Source organism: Tamandua tetradactyla, chromosome 25 (assembly GCF_023851605.1).
Source record: "Tamandua tetradactyla isolate mTamTet1 chromosome 25, mTamTet1.pri, whole genome shotgun sequence".
Classification (NCBI taxonomy): Eukaryota; Metazoa; Chordata; class Mammalia; order Pilosa; family Myrmecophagidae; genus Tamandua; species Tamandua tetradactyla.
This window is the reverse complement of record NC_135351.1, coordinates 41,966,750-41,984,273: the sequence shown is the minus strand read 5'-3', so window position 1 is coordinate 41,984,273 and position 17,524 is coordinate 41,966,750. Positions and strand designations below refer to the sequence as shown.

At 38.8% G+C, this 17,524-nt stretch overlaps 1 protein-coding gene and 1 non-coding gene across 4 annotated transcripts in view; one reads left to right on the top strand and one right to left on the bottom strand.

Moving 5' to 3' along the window:
- Nucleotides 1–891: 891 nt before the first annotated feature.
- The window catches only part of VTA1 (vesicle trafficking 1), a 65,046-nt gene continuing 48,413 nt past the window's right edge, over nucleotides 892–17,524 (bottom strand). For 2 of the 3 annotated variants that reach the window (XM_077143339.1, XM_077143340.1), the window contains 3 exons: nucleotides 12,446–12,616; nucleotides 6,044–6,124; nucleotides 892–1,968 (listed from right to left, as the gene is read on the bottom strand). In XM_077143339.1, coding sequence (XP_076999454.1) covers nucleotides 1,823–1,968; nucleotides 6,044–6,124; nucleotides 12,446–12,616 — 398 coding nt within the window. In that variant the 3' untranslated portion in view covers nucleotides 892–1,822. The remainder of the gene's footprint in view (nucleotides 1,969–6,043; nucleotides 6,125–12,445; nucleotides 12,617–17,524) is intronic. The other variant, XM_077143341.1, reaches the window with a different exon arrangement.
- LOC143669399 (U6 spliceosomal RNA) lies at nucleotides 11,567–11,673 on the top strand. The gene has a single exon (XR_013168911.1). It is a non-coding gene; the product is annotated as a U6 spliceosomal RNA (small nuclear RNA).

Sequence of the window (17,524 nt, the reverse complement as noted above, 5' to 3'; positions counted from 1 at the left end):
GGTTTTAAAATTACTTTCATAAAGAATTCTTTCATCACACACACACACACACACACACACACACACACACACTCTAACTATAGGATTCCCTGTTTTTCTACCTGCAAAACTAGGATTTTCTTTTTGAAAACAAAAAACAATGAAAACAAAAGCCTGCTGAGCTCTGCTTTCCTCTCTGAACACTAAGGACCTTTACCACATTCCACCACTGGTAAGTGTGAGAAGTATCTCAGGGCTCTGCATTTCCAGATGCAAATGCTGAACGTTTACAAATGGACGAACTTACTTGTGAAAGACATGAAGACACTTTTCAGGAGTCTTAAAAATGTTGCTTTGAAAATAGAAATGGATCCAGAATTATCACCACAGCATGCTTTTCTTTCTTTTGGTGGGGAGGAGGGCTTTTTTCCCCTCAATAACTTAGAATAGTTTATTCTGTCTGACCATGCATTCAACTCAACCCTGCATTATTACACTTATGCAAACAATATTTGGTAGACAAATGATTGTGAACTAATGATTCATTTTCTTTCAAACAGACTGTTAGAAAAGGGTGGCAATATGTTCCCAATGGGTCAGGTAAACTTTCAGAGCTGTGGGCCACACAACTGCTGCCCTCAGAGTAGAGGAGTGGGGTGGTCACATCCAGAAAGGTGACTGACACTGGGCAGTCCCCACGGGCCACGACTGTTGACCCGTGTCAGATGATCCACTAATCTTAGTGGAGTGAATGAAAAGGACCAGATCAATTTCAGGTAAATTTTACCTTTTTTAAAAACTTGTCTCAGTATAGAACACCCATTCATATTCCTGTAACTAAAAAATATGGCAATTCTGGCATATGAATCAAAACAGACATTTAGCTCTATAAAAAGGTGAACTGGTCACAAGAATCCTTGCATTCATTTATTTTTTACACAGCACAACCAAATAACATAATCAGTCCATGATTCCTCACAGGCTTATCAATTTGACAACCAAGAATCTGAACTCATATAGCTTCCACATCACTCATGGCTGCAAACTGAGTAGAATACACTACCAGTAGAAGAGAGCTTAACTTAAAGCACCAAGTTTCCAGGCATTTCTATGGACATCTTTTTTCATTCTCTAATCCATGCAAATCTCTATGCAGCAAACACTGATTCCCATTAAGCTGCAATGCATATGGCAAAGCAGTGGGGGAAACAGTATCGTTCTTAAGCCTATAACAACTGTGACTCTACCACATTACCTTGGTATATTTCCTTCAGTGAGATTTTAAACGTTTACTCTAGTTGTACTTAACAATATAAATTAAGTTTTGAACAAAATCCTTTTCCCATTCAATGAAGGGGAATCAATTAGGACATTCCTATTTGTTTTACAAGTTCTGAGGAAAACAAATACATGATTGCTAATCTAGAATATTCTTGCAATCTTTATTAAAAGTTAAATTTAGAGTTTTTAGCAAAGAAAGAATGGTCTGCTTGTTTAAATAAATTCCCTTCATGTCTGTAAATTAAGATATAAAACTTATTCCCAATATACATTTTATGGAAGTGTGTTTTCCTTTTTGAAGCAGGGTCCAATGGGCATTTTTAGGATGTTGCTAACATCAGCCCCATACACCCTGAAATCACTGGATGGACTCAGGACAATGAAAACTGGCTGAAGCTGCTGGCTAATGCCCCAGAGGCCTGTGCTACCCAAACACAGATTTCATTGTCACGTTCAACAGAGCTGAAGGCTCTCTGACGATGGAGCTGCTGAGAGCTGAGGACAGAGTAATAGACTGTTAGTTCTTTAGGCCAAAAATACCCAAAGCTGCCTCACAAGGACCTCATTCTCTGCCTGTGGTCAGCAACTGCAGGGCCTTCTGCAGATTCTGCACGGCAGTGCCCACGTCTTCGTACTGCAAAGCACTGCCGGCATATTTGCAGTATTTCTGTGCTCTCTCAAAGTCCTCTGGTGTTAGACGGATGTCCCCTAGAAGCAGAGAATAATGAGGATAGTTATAAGATTAGGGAAATGCTTACATTCAAAACTAAAGAAGATATTTAAAGTTTTATAAAAACTTTAAGCTTAATTTGTTGTATTTAATTTTTTAAATATTAATCCCAGTTGTATTTTTCTTCATGCTTTTCAATTTCATCACTAATATAAACCATATATTATGTTAACACAAAAACAAATAAGCAAGACTTGCCTTTCAGAAACAAACTGAGAAGCTCTTCTATTTTACAAAAGTGATTGTAAAAGATTATAATCTGCGTAAGATGGATGCCGCGGCTGTGGGAACCACTGAGCCTCTCCGTGGTAAACCAGTCGGCCTTCATTTGAACCAGAATATAAACATAACCCACAATTAAAAGTAAAATGAAAGACAAACTCTCTGTAAATAAAATTACATAGCCATTGAATTTTTTTTTAGCATGAAAACGCTTTACATTTTTGTACCATCCATATCAAAAACCTTTAAGCTTAACAAAATTTTATAATATTAAAATCCAAAATTAAACATGTAAACAATCTTTACAGATTAGTTTTCCAAAATTTACTGTTACCAAGTTTTCAGGTTACATATTTGGTATATATGTGTAGGACCCAACTAAGAAGTCTGGGCCAAAAAAACAGACTAAAAGCAGTTTATTTACTCAAAGATTTGAATACATTTGAACATGTTTCTGAAGACAAAATTTTAAAAATGACATTGTATCTCTTTTCTGTAACAACTTAAGGTATTCTGATACTAAACTGTGAAGCACATTATGATTTTCTGAAACCAGCAGAGAGAGCGAAAGTGGCACGCTTGTCCCCACCACGCCAGGCAGCGACTCTGGAGTGAGCAGAACAAGCTGGTCTGTACCTTCAACTGTTCCCACACAGTTAAACAAATGAGGTTCTCCTAAATTAAACATCAAAGTTCAGACTTTAAGATGATACCCTTATCTCTACATGCAGTGTGGGCCATACAGTAAGTCTTCAAATATGCACTGAGTTGATATCACGAAAGACAATGGATAGCTGTGCTCTTACTGCTGCGACTCAGAGGCTGCACGTTTCAAATTTACTCACAATCATTTTAATTTCCTTAAATCTGTCTTGTTAAAAAAACGCAAACAATACAAATCAAACTAAAGTAATTATAAATTGAATCAAAACCGCTTTAGTGACTCGGCAGGTGCTCCCTAGTCAACCTAGAACGTGGCCATCCTGTAGATCTGCTCTCACGTAGACTCGTCCCCTTGTACATTTTCCTGAAAATACCTGCTGAAATCACTGATGACTCTTTAGGATACACTGAGGTTTAGTCACAGAGATGTATAGCTCTTCAAGTTCACCCTAACACAGCTCATTTTTTTACTTCTTTCCTGCAATCTCAGGAAAATGTGGAGCTATAAAAGGCTCAGTCTCGACTTCAATGGGCTTGCTGGAACAACGTGCCAAGGCCCAAGACCAAGGGGCTTTCACAGTGCTGAGCACTGCAGAGGAGGACGGCTCTGCTGACATGTCATTCATTAATAGGATAAAATGTGTGTAATGGCAAGAATTCTGTTACTATTTTAGTTTCCATAAGCTAAACTTATCCACCAATGATAAAACTACCTTAAACCACTAACGTTGTATTTTTACATGAAATAATACTTTCACTGTTTATAAAATGCAAATGAAGAAAATATAACAGATATTTTGTAGGCTTTATAGCTACAAGCCTATATGATGAATTATGTAACTCAGATAATACGCAATAATGAGATAACTAACAGATTTAGACACTCTATAAAGATGTTAATTTATTTTATACAATAAAAATAGAATTTTAAAATGTATCAAATAGGTTATATTTTTGCGATTTTGCAACATAAGGTTTTCCTTCATTAAAAAAACAGTCTACAAGTCATAAACGTGAATTAAAATTTTAAACTGAATAAAAGCAAAATCCATCCAATAAAAAATTAGCAAAGACATAAAAATAAGAAGGAAAAGCGTATTTCAGGAAGAAAACAGTTATTCCATTTCAGTTTATCTGATTTTATATTTACAACAGTAAATTCAGGCTTAATGTACCCCCCAAAAGTTGCTTTTCCCTTAACATTAAAATTTACCAGAAGCTACAGCCAGAACCAAAGTAAGCGAAATATGGACCTAAAAGTTGCCTAAAAGGTGTGCGGGGGGTGGGGGTGGGGGCTGTCTGAGGTGTGGGTAGGTAAGTTCCCGTGGGCGGAGGCCAGGCCATCCTTGGTCACCAGCTCTTCTTGCCCTCGGGGGCAGCCGGGCAGAGGGGTGGGGAGAGTCGCGGCCGCGGGCCCACTCGGGACTGCGGAGCCAGGAGCGGGGAGGCCGGCTCAGAGGGTGTGTTTCCCTGAGGGGCGCCCACTGGCGGTCCTGACAGAGGGTGTCCCGCTATTGGGAATGCTTCCCAAAGGGGTCCCAGGAGCGGGGAGGCCGGCTCAGAGGGCGTGGTTCCCTGAGGAGCGCCCTACTGGCGGTCCTGACAGAGGGCGCCCCGCTATTGGGAATGCTTCCCAAAGGGGTCCCTGGAGGCGCGTTCCTGCACGACCAGGTGCCTCTGAAACCGCGGGCCCCGGCTGATGGGTTTCTAGTGCCCCGAGGCTCCAGGGTGGGTGGCCATGCCTGGGCCGCAGTACGGGCCTTGGGTGCCAGGCGCTGCTGAGACACGCCACCACAGCCAGAGCCTGCTCCTAGTGGCAGGAACCATGTCCAGTGCTGTCACTATTCTGCCATCTACTTCTCAAAAAACCTCCCATGCTTAGTTGTTGTTATTCACACTCTAACACTACCCAGAGGTGTACCAGGTAGAAAGGTACCCTGAGTGAGAGTGCTTCCACCCCACGCCGTTTCACCCCTAATCCCACCCTGCTCCCCAGGGCTGGCCATAAACTCATTGCTCGTATATTTAATTCCTGCTACTGTATACCAGGCAGGTGCTGTCCTGTTTCCGCTGCCAGGACATATCAGAGCACAAAACAGTCAAGAAGCTTTGTCCTTACGGAGCCTGGGTCCCAGGCAGGGGGAGCAGACAGAGTAACAACCTGCTGTAGGCAGCGTGGGGTGGGGACGTCCTCAGGGAACAGGCAGCAGGAGAGGACCCAGAGAGTCCTAAGGTGGGCGGTGGTGGGCGGCCTGTGGATCTGTAACCACTGCTTCTAGTCCGGGTATTCTCCAGACTGTTCCTATGTATTCACACACATGGGAACATACTCACAGAGAGCAGTTTTGTTTCAAATGTTCCTTTTTTTTTTCCCTAAATGTGAAACACACAAATACTTTACACTAGGCCAGGTAAGATTCAAACATCGATGTAGCTCTGGATTTCAGGCTTCATAATTCATTCTGCTTTTGATAAGACCAGGAAAAGTAGAATAAACTGATATACCTCTTACACTTAAACACATGCAATTGATCCTAATTCTCTGCTTTGTGATAAGCCCTGTGCCATTTGAAGAATGACCTCTGGTGTTCAAATCAGATGACATCTCTTTTCTTATATTTCAGAATTCCATTACTGTTCAAAATCATGGCATATTTTACTTTGCTTCTTTCTTGAAATTCCTTTTACCATTTACAGTTTTCCTTGGATATTTACTTTAATTGCTCTTCTTGTTGGGAAAAAAACTCTGGCTTCTTATCCATGTCTTGAATATTCTACAGCCTTTTACTCTACTACATGGAATCCATTCATTACCTTTTTCTTAAAAGAGGAACACTCTTTGATGCCCTGTTCTAATTTCAGAGCAGTTACTTCTCAAGCTTATGGGAAAGCTATGCATGAACTTATCCCTCTTCAGTCTACTTAGGTTAGCGTCACCATTTTCATATCTCATCTCTCTCTTTTTCTTGGTTATCACCCTCATCTTGATGGAGTACAGCCTCAAGTAACTTCCTTAAAGAGGATATGCAGCAGGCAAATTTTCAGAGCCCTTACACACTTAAAAATATTTTAAGAAAATAAAACTGACAGCTTAACAGGGTAAAGAAAACAAAACAACATCCCCAGACTGGAGATACACCGTGTCTCACAAAACAGTCAGCAACCTACCCTGGCAGACGGTGCTGAAAAGCGCTGGGTCAATGGCGGGGAGAGGCTGGGGGGAGGGCTGGAGAGTGTTACTTGTTACACCTGTAAATGAGAAAACCACAAATGAAGAGGGTACCCCTTACTTATGTACTAGGAAAGCACAGTGGGAGCACGGAGGAATTCCATTACTTAAATTTCTTAAATCTTTATTTCCTTAAAACCTCAGTGGATTCTAGTTTGATATCTCATTTGTTATTGGCAAGCAAAACATACATCATTTTGTATGTTTCTATAAATATGTTTTCATACATATACTGGCTACCCATTTCCTATTAAGCATTTTGCTGTATTTAAGGCCTCAACTTGCCTCTCAATTAGAGCTTTTCCAAATGTCTGTAGAAGGAACAGACATTCCCTTCCTACCTTTTAACTGCTTAGCCAATTAAGTAATTTTGGGGACAAAGGTGTAACTGTTTATTTTAGTTTAATTTACAGGGATAATGCCATCTATCTCATCACTGCATGCAGTTATAAATTACACATCCCAAATTTTCCAGTTTAGCAGTGTTTAAAATGATATTTTTCATACTCAATAAGCAGTAAGTTTTAAAATTCCTGTTAGAACTTGTCATAACTCTCATAAGCAGTGAGTAATTGGCATTCCTACGTAATGCTAAGTAATGTACTGGTGTTAAAGATTACCAGCCATCTAAAAAATTAGCAAAAAGGAAACGGTGAAACTTCCTCAAAGAGCTTAAATGATTCCATCAGCAGAAAGGCAAAGAAGAAAAGTTGTTTCCTCCAAATAAATGCAGTGTCTCAAAACAGGATACATTTGTGCCAAGCAAATAGGTGAAATTCAAATGGGCAATCTGTAAAGATGGCGGTGAGGAAAAGACACTCGGATAAGGGGAAAGAAGAAAGAAAGACAACAGACGAGGAAGCTGCTAGGGGCACAAATACATATCCAACAAGAATTCTAGAATGATGGTTCTGCAAAGGCTCACTGAAGCTTTAAAATACAGTTCTGCAGGTATGAAGTTTTGACTTTGATGGGCCTCTATTCCCAATCCACGGGAGAAAAAGGTTTAAATATAGACCATTTAATTCAATTTTATTTTAATCTACATTTGATTTAGCTATTATCAATTACTGCCTTTGGACTGCTAAAAGTCAAGAAAATCTAATTTTTTAAAATCAAAACACAGACTAATAAAATTTTAAAGAGTACAAAAAGATACAGATGAAAAGTCTATAACATTTCAAACAGCATAAGAAATGTAGGTGAAAAGCGTGCCTTTCCTCCCCGCCCCCACCTTTTGTGATCCCCTTTAAGGTTCTTCCTAGTTTCTAAAGCACGCTTCTGTGCAGATGCAGCTGTGTGCCTCTCACTAATCCACACACAGCAGAGCTGTTACTCTCTGATATGTGTGTTCTTCACTAAATTTAAATGCTCCCAGTGAATCTGTTCTCTGTGGAAAAGGGACATTTTGTGTGTGTTTTGCAAATGATAACATGTCCTGCAAACTATACTATTCTATGCAGCTTCATGTACCAGATGCTAGCAATTAATTAATTCCAAATTAAATCTATATAAACTTGCCTTGCTCTTTCAAATGGTTACACAGTGTCCCAGTGTCTAAATCAAAATTTATAAGGACATTAAGTGCAGTGGGATGGGCACTGAGGTTGTTTCCAATCTTTTGCTACTATGGATAATGCCACAGTGAATAGTCTTATATATTATGTGTGTGTGTGTGTGTGTGTGTGTGTGTGTGTATAGTTAGTGGAAACATTGATGGAAACAGAATTTCAAAATCAGGAGGCATAAATTTTAAATCGACCAATTCAATAAGTATCTTTAGCTTGATTTTGCTGAGTGCTAAAAAAAGATTAAACTATTACTAGCAATGTTTGGCATATTTTTCACCATAATATTTGTCAAACATTTAAAGGCTTATAACTATATATTTCAAAAAATGTTAGAACATGAGATCTATGAGGAATCTTGGAGACCATCTAGTCTAGTGCTGCAGAGGTGCTGTCCCTGGCACATAAGCAGACAACTGCATGCACTTGTCTTCTAAAACAAGGGAGACCACCATCCTCTAGGTCTGTCAGTGCCGCTCTTTACTAACTGACTTGTATTCTTGCTGAAGTTAAACGCCTCGAAGCAAACCCCTTTCTCTGTGGAGAAGGTATGTTACCTGGTCAGCATCCTGCAAGAACTTTTACATGCCTATCTGTGAATCTCCATATGATTAACTAAATAAGTAATATTAATAGGAATAAAACTTAGAATCTATAGAGGAAACATTTAGTTATGTAATAAAACTCTATCTGAGTGGTATTTCAAATTCAGGTGGCCTGCAGCTTGTTAAGTACAGGTGGTCACAGCCACTCAGCTGACCTGGAAACCAGGGTTCTGACCCAGGAACCGCTGGGGGCCAGGCTGGGAACAGGGCAGGTGACAGTGTACACACACAGTGGTATGTGGGCAATGGTTTTATTGACATTTTGAGATGCTTGAATCTACTTATTTATCTGTTCTGATTTGGACAGGTCCCCTTTATGAGCCTGCAAATGGGCTATGGCCCCTGACAACTATGTGTTGGGGTATGGAGACCACAGAAAAGCCCCTGGGGACAGCATGTCAGGCTGGCCCTTTTCTTCTTTCTATTATTTAACATCAAAGACATGTTAATGAGTGTGCTGGTTTGAAAGGAAGTATGCCCCTTAGAAAAGCCATGTTTTAATCAAAATCCCATTTCATAAAGGTAGAATAATTCCTATTCAATACTGTATGTTTGAAATTGTAATCAGATCATCTCCCTGGATAATGTGATTTAGTCAAGAGTGGTTGTTAAGCTGGATCTGGTGACGACATGTCTCCACCTATTTGGGTGGGTCTTGATTGGTTTATTGGAGTCTTATAAAAGAGGAAACATTTTAGAGTATGAAAGAGATTCACAAAGAGCAGAGAAGAACAACATAGCCACTAGAAGCAGAGTCCACCAGTCAGCAACCTTTGGAGATGAAAAAGGAAAACATGAAACAGGGAGCCAGGAAAGAAAGCTAGCAGATGACGCCTTGTTCTCCATGTGTCGTTCCAACTGAGAGAGAAGCCCTGACTGTGTTTGCCATGTGCTTTCTCACTTGAGAGAGAAACCCTAAATTTCATCGGCCTTCTAGAACCAAGGTATCTTTCCCTGGATGGATGCCTTTGATTGGACATTTCTATAGAAATGTTTAACAGGGACATTTTCTCGGCCTTAGAAATGTACACCAGCAACTTATTCTTTTTAAAAGCCATTCCGTTTCTGGTATATTGCATTCCAGCAGCTAGCAAACTACAATAATGAGTACAGCCAGACAGTGGAAAGCACCTGGTTTTATAGTACATTAGGTGTGATCTCTACACAGTAAAGAATTAAACATGCCACGATTTCCAATTAGGTACTAAATTGTTCTTATTGAGCAGCTGGTGTAGGGATTGAGAAAAGGGAGAAATGGGTGTTGGTTAAAAACAGAGAGCGTTCAGAAACCAGGACTAAAGAGAAGGCTGGAGGAGGAGAGCATTTGGAGAGGCAGACAAAAGGGGAGGAAGACAAGCTCCTCAAGGAACGGCCTCAGACAGCTAATAAAAGGGGGGTCTGGGATGGCTGAAGATGCAGCGTGTGCATGGAATGGTCAGGCCAGGTGTGGCCACCAGCAAAGCCTTACAGGAGAACTCAAATGACACTTAAAAAGACAGAAACAACAAAAAAAAAACCTAAGTTCCTATGTCTTTTTGAGGTAGAGTGGCATTTACAATTAAAAGGCTAGCATTAGTTATACAATAATTCTGTAATTTTAACAGATTTTAATTTATTGCCAACAGATTGTAAAAAGGGTATGTTTCAGGAGAAAATAAAAAACAGCAGGCTATCGCCTACATCTGATATTTACATTGTGGTTGAAGAACTGGAGGTGAACACTGTGCTCGTTTAAACAATCACCATCCCTGCCTTCCCTGCACGCCCTCTGCTTTTTGTGGAAGAACTCAAAACTGTATATTAGTACACACTATTCTTTTCAGCTATCTGAAGGATTTCCCTTTGATAAAAGTGCATCCTGGACCTTTATATGAGAGAAAGTAAATCATTCCCAAAGTGACTGAGAGGGGAAACATCTGCTATATTTATAAACAAAAAATGTGATTGCATTTTCTATTAGGCAACTATGAACTTCTTTTTTTTCTTAACTGTCTTAAGTATAATAGAAAAAAATCTGGGAGCTAAGAAATCTGGAAGCTAAGAAGGGGAGAGTCTAATATCATGAATAAACCAACTTTCAAGAAAAATATATGACCAAAAAAGTAGGTTTTGATTTGACAGGCTTTTAGTTCCTTGGAAGGCACACAGAGGGGAGTTGGCAAAAACATGAAATCAGAGGGATGAAGTGCAAATAAATTTTTAATTCTGCCATTTACTAGGCATGTTTGTTTTCTTTAGTTTGTAAATCAGGGATGCAGTGTCTGAGAGAGCTGCTGCAAGAATGTAATATGTAAAGTAACCATGTCCACAGGCCTACACACTCTGCCCTGAGACACATGTCTAAAGCAACCTCAGGCAACTTTCCTGAAGATCAGCACACTGCCCCAACGAGCCACTCTTCTCTGCATTCACAGAATGATTTTAAAAGTTCACTAAGTTTCAACAAAGCGAGTTGCCTTTCTTTGAGACAAGAGGAAGCTAATTCCAGGTGGTTCTCTGGTAGAATGTTTGCCTTCCATGTAGGAGATCTGGGTTCAATTCCTGGTCCATACACAACCCTATCCCTCCAAAACAGGAAGCTAATTCACTGGACACTGTTTTTGTGCAAGGCATAATAGGAGTCAACTTTCATATTTTCTCCCCTTTACTAATTAAAACAACCCTGAGAAGTAGGTATGATTGATTTTATTTTAGAAAGAGAAAAACCTAGGTGGAGAGAAGATGAGTCTAGGGGTGGGATACATTTCCCATTGACTAGGAAATGCATGCCATTCTCACCTTGCTCCTCTCGAAGTTCACGTGTGTGGCTCTTGACCAGTGGTTAGAACCACATGGGGCTCTTGACCAGTGCTTTCAAACTGTTGAGTAAAGTTCTCTTCAGCAGTATTTACTTTAAGGCAAATACACCTTAGATAATGGCTTATGCTATTCTAGACTAGAAATACTGAAGATTTCCTAAAAAGATAATATTTAAAACAGAGTACCATGAAATTTTACTTTTCAAATTGGTGTGCTTATTAATGCCATTTAATAGTCCATAAAGAACTGAAAAGTCAGGTTAGGACACAGAGGATGATGGCACAAAGATTACTCTCACTATGCGAAGATTAAATACCAGCAAGACTTGCCGGTCCTGTATGTTTGAAAGTTTTAATGTAGGAGGAAAGAAGTTAATCATAATTGCTGACAAAATGGTCAAAATAAAGAATTTCTAAATGTAATGCAACTCATGCAAAATAACTGAAACGGCTGGGGTGCAATGATGTTGACAAGTAAAAATAGATGAAGCATGCTTGCTTCGGTAGCACATAAACTAAAATTGGAATGATACAGAGAAGATTAGCATGACCTCTGTGCAAGGATGACACGCAAATTCGTGAAGCGTTCCATATTTTTTGCTTTCCTCCCTGCTTCTCCCTGAGGGAGAAAAAAAAAAAAGATGAAGTAACAGTAGGTTCTCCGGCAGAAGTGGTGCCAGAGAAATCTTCACAAAGAAATGTTGTTTTTTTAGGTCTGTGTAGTTTAGTACCACAGATCACCCTTACACTGGAATAAAAGCAAATGTTTGAAATATTTCTTAGGAAAGAATATTTCTTGGGAAGAAGAAAAATAAATATAAGATTTAAACTATGATTTTAAATGTCTTCTATTTAGAAGGGTGACAATATTTCAAGAATGCATAAATGAAAGAGTACCTGCAACTTACTGGGTGCATTTATTGATTTTACTTTTACCTGAAAACTATTCTGTCAGATCTTTTCCCTGTGAAAACAGAGATGCAGTATTGATTTATTCAAAGACAGCAGATATCTCTCCCTGCCTTTTCTCCCCTGAATAACGTAACACATCTGTGATGTGAAAATAATGGCATTCCCTCCCCATCAGCAATAATGCCTGTGCCAGGGCCTAGGAAGCACCCTAAGGGAAGGGGACAAGAGCCCCCACCTTGCCACGCCAGGGGACACATCCCAGAGCAAGTCCCACTCACCTCAGTGTGATTCCTGGACAACAGGGAAGGGAAGAAAAACAGCAGGAAATGGGAGACTTTAGAAACTGCTGACACTCGTAAAACCTAAGGTTAGTAACAATCATGTGCATACTCTGTCATTTCTCAGAAGACTGGCTGACGTACAACTGATGAGGAGACGCCGACGGAAAGCGATCCCACCTGCACTGTGTGGCACCTCTGCAGGGGTGTTGGCGGGGGCGTGGGCACCAGGGGGGATCCGCACTCCCACCGAGCCGCCGGGCGCGCTGCTGGGGTCGTAGGTGGCAGGCCAGGGTGCAGGAGGCTGGCTGGGCAGCGAGGCGGCGCCAGCGTCGTCCTGCTCCTCAAGTGCTGTCACAAAGTACAGGCACCAGGTTAGACCAGGCGTCTCCAAGGAAAAACACCAAATAAGCAACATCAAACCATCTATGGGGAAGGAATAATGGGACTGTTTTGATAACTTTTAAAATTGAGGCTTTTAAAATATACTATTATCATTAGCTGAATTTCACAAAAGTTTGAGAAAACTAAACCTTGTGAGTTTATTTAAAATAGCAACAATTTGCTTTTGGGAATCTCAATAATTTAAAATTAAAAAACAAGGAAGAACTACAGATTTCTGGGACAGGAAAGATTTTGATGTTTTCTAACTAATTTTCACACAATTTTTTTTCTGATTACAAACATAGTTCATGCTCAGTGAAGCCAAATCTAGCTAAATGAAAAAGAAAATTAACATTCCCTGCACTCTAATATGCACTTTTACTGGCAACCTGGACCTTGTAGATGTGTTTATAATTTACATACACTAATACCATTTTCTCCTACTTAGAGAGTTTGAGGTTTTATTTCCCATTTCCTCTCTTTTCTTTTTAATCATCAAAATTTCTACAGAAAGTAAACACCCATCAGAAAGAATGTGGATATACAAAAAAGAAAAGCTTAATTAGTGAAACTTTCTCTTCACAGCTGTAAAGCAAATCATATTCCTTTGTAAAAATACAATTAATGGTACATATACTGACACTCCAAGTAATCAGATCCAAGGAGTACTAGACGAATAAAAACAAAGGAAATGGTCTGGAATGAAGTCTGACACTTTGGTTAAGTATGACAAAATTCTAAATAAACACTGTAAGATTTAAATATTTTTTAAGGAAGAAATAAGAGAATTAAAAAAACTTGATTATTGCTGCTAAACCAATCCTACAGAATCACTTTGTCAGTTTAATCCATGACGTTTCCTTTTAGAACATTAATTCCTAACCAACGTGCACAGCGTGAAACCTCCCACTTAGCACATCGTGAGTCAGTGATGCAGAATGAGTTTCCCTCATGTTTTAGAGGAGGAAAAAACAAGTCCTGTTCCTATCAAGACACTTCCAACTTGCCCTAATTTAAACTTGGGGAGTTTTAAATACACATCATCTTACTCCTCAAATCACATGGGAACACACCTAACAAAAATGCTCGAAATTTGTTTTAAAAGGAATAGTTACATGAAAAAAGAGTTGTCACTGAAACAGTACCACAGAATCTGATTTAACATGTTGTTACCATGCTTATCACTCTGAAATTTCTACACCACAAAATAACGTTCACATTTTAAAGGAATGGGAGGAGGTAAAGAAAAATGTGGCTTCACGGCGTTATCTCTGGCTGGCTACTGGAGAGGTTCTAATGCAGGGTAGCACCTCGCGACACCCAAGTCATTAGCCTCGAGGATGCCGGAAGGGGGCCAGTGGAGGTCCTGCATGGAACGCTGAAGGGTGGCAGGGCACTACATGTTGTCTGACATCTTACTTAATTACACAACACAGTAAGGAATGTAGAGAAGCAAATACAAACCTCTTTGGAAATTTACAATTTTATTTTTAAGAGGCCAAGAGGCTATCTTTAAATATAAGATTTAATGAAAACATCCAAATACCTAATATTAGATGTCAAGTTTTAAATATACCACTTTTTAATAAACAAAAAGTAAAAAATTCAGTGTCACTGCCAAACAATAATGGTGCTCCTTGGGCTTCTGCCTCGCGAGGGAGCCTGCTCGCAGAATGCTGAGTGCTGGCACCACTGCAGTACTCTGGCTGTTGCACCCACTGGGTGCTGGACCCTGTACTGGAAGAGGAGCTCCCATATATTACAGCTCAGCATGATAAGAACAGTGAGGTTCAGTGATAAATAGTGTAGAGAAGCAAAGACACATGATCTGACTTTCTTTAGAAAGGTCAATAAATAGATTTCTCTGAGAAAATAGCATCTGAGCTTGCTGTTGCACAATGGGCAGGAGTCCTCAAGTGGGGAAGGAAGAGGAGGCTCACCAGGCAAAGCAGCTGCAGGCACGATGCTGAGTGCACATATAAAGGATCTCATGGACTCTCACACCACTAGGGGAGGTGCTACTAGTGCTGTCTCCTGGGGAGGATACCATGGTTGAGAGTAAATGCATCATGTCAAGGAGGGCATGCATTAAATAGCAGAGCTTGTGGGGATTTCCACATGAGGCACTCAGTCTGGACCACATCTGGCAGCTCAAACTTAAGCCTATGCCACCATCTTCCTGGATTGAAGACGCCAGAGCAAGTGGAGAGGGAGAGTGAAAAGGGGATATCCTGGGAAAGTCAAGGGGCCTGACAGAAAGCAGCAGCTGGAAGGGTGAAAGGATGGGCAGAGTCTGGGTTCAGGCAGTCAACTCCCTGAGTTAATCCAGAGTAGCTACAACATGTTATAAACAGTAAAATTACTAGAGATATGGAAATATAAGGAAAATGTGATCACAGCAAGAGAAAAGTAGGCTACAGACCCAGATATTAAAATTAGCAGAAAGGAACTTTAAATATGTTCAATATCATAAATTAAAATACAGTTATAATAAATGAAAGACGGAAAACTCATTAGATAAATGAAAACTGTAAGAGGGGATCAAAAACAGAACTAAGAGAAAACAAATGGAAAAATAGTAGGCTTAAATCCAGCTAATGCAATAATTACATTAAATGTAAATGGACTAAAGTAACTATGTAACATCTGTTACTCTGAAGGCAGATGTAAACAGAATGGATAAAAAAAACCCCACCTATATGCAGTTTGTAATAGATTCATTTTAAATAAAAAGACCCAGATATGTTAAAGCAGAAGAAGAAAATAGATATACCAGGTAACTATGGAATAGAAGAAAGATGGATGGTTAATTTTAATAACAGACAAAACAAAATTCATGACAAGTACAATTAGCAGGGCTCGATTGGGACATTTCATAAAAATAGAAGGGTTATTTTATCAAGGAAAAATAAACATACTTTCAAATATTTATGGAACATTCACCAAGATTATATGTTCAGCCATGAAATAAAATCTTGGTAAACTTCAAAATACTAAAATCTTGGAGATGTCCTCCGACTAAAATAAAATTTCATTATAAATCAGTAACAATAACATATCTTGAAAACCTCCAAATATTTTTGAAATTAAGCAAGATATTTCTAAAAAATCAATCAATGAACAAAATCACAAAGGATATTAGAAATATTTTGCAATGAACGGTGTCAACATTTGTGCAGTGCATCTAAACCTGCACTCAGAAAAAAATCGGTAACTTTAAATACGTAGAAAAGAAGATTTAAAAATTAAAGATTTAAATTTCTGCCTTACGAAGCTAGAAAAAAAAACTAAAAGCAATTAAATTTCAAGTACAGAGAAGAAAAAAAAGATTAAGAATAGAAATCAATGACATACAAGCAAAAAAATTCTAAAAAAGGGCAAGCTGGTTTATTGAAACAATCAATACAATTGAAGAGGCTCTATCAAAACTTAGTAGGGGGAAAAAGAAAATAGATATTATAAATTAGGAATGAAAGAGGTAATATCAATACATATCCTACAAAAATATTTAAAAATCTCAATAAAATTGCATTAAAAATGAATGAATGAATAAATAAATAATGGGGGGTAAGGAGAATGGGATGATTTGGTTGTTCTTTTTCATTTTTATTTTTACATGTATTTTTTGGGGGGGAGTAACGAAAATGTTCAAAAATTGATTGTGGTGATGAATGCACAACTATATGATGACACTAAACCATTAATAATATGCTTTGGATGATTATATGGTATGTGAATAAAATTGCTTTTAAAAAAATACAAACCCTACAGACATTAAAAGGATAAAGAGGACAACATGGAAATAGTAAACTTAAAAGCTGAAGAAGTAAAGGGAATTGGACTAACTCCTTGAAAGACACAAACTACCAAAACTCTCCCAAGAAAGACAATCTGAACAGCTCTACGTCAATTTCTGTAAGAAACAGAATTCATACCTTAAACCTTCCTTCAAAGAAAATGCACGGCTGGGATGGATTAAGTGGTAAATTATATCAAACATTTAAATCAGAAAAAAATACTTATCTTATGCAAATACTTTCAGAAAACAGAGTATTTTTGTTTTATGAGGTCAGTGAAACCCTGATACCAAAACCACATAATGACTTGAACACAAATGCAAAGATCCTTAAAAAATATATAAGAATTAAATCCAGCCATATATTATAAGGATAATACATTACCACCAATGAGAGCTCACCAAGGAGTGAGAGGCTGACTTAACACTGGAAAACTAATCAATCATCATACTAACATAGTAAAGGAGGAAATCATATGATCACTTCAATAAATGCAGAGGGAAGAAGAGAGGGAAAGGAGGAGGAGGAAGAGAAAGAGGAAGAAGAGGAGGAGAAGCAGCAGGAGGGAACAGAGGCAATATGGATGAACGGGAGAAAGTTGAATCTGGGCAAACGGTATACTAGAGTTTCTTAAAACATTCTTGCAACTTCTCTGTAAATTTGAAATAATATCAAAATAAAGTTGCCATATGAAAGGAGTGGTCTGAATTTCAACTATTTATTTTCCATTTCCTTTACATCATTAGTTGTGTATAATGTCTATTCAAATGGCATGGTGTGGCATATAGCTGGTACTCAAAACCAAGCCATGGAACCCAGACACTGAGGATATGAGATAATATATGTGAAAATACTCCGAAAGCTTTAAGGTGCTATATGAATCTAAGGCATTTACCATATAAAGTTTCTCTAAGAAGCACTCTGCACGCGTCAGTCTGCTTTAGAGCCAAACATTAACTTGAAATCCTGAGTGATAGCTCAGATCTCTGGGAGACACACTACTAAATAACTTACACACAATACTCAATAAATTCTAAATAGTCTTCTGACAAGGTAAATAAAACACAAAGGCTTTCTG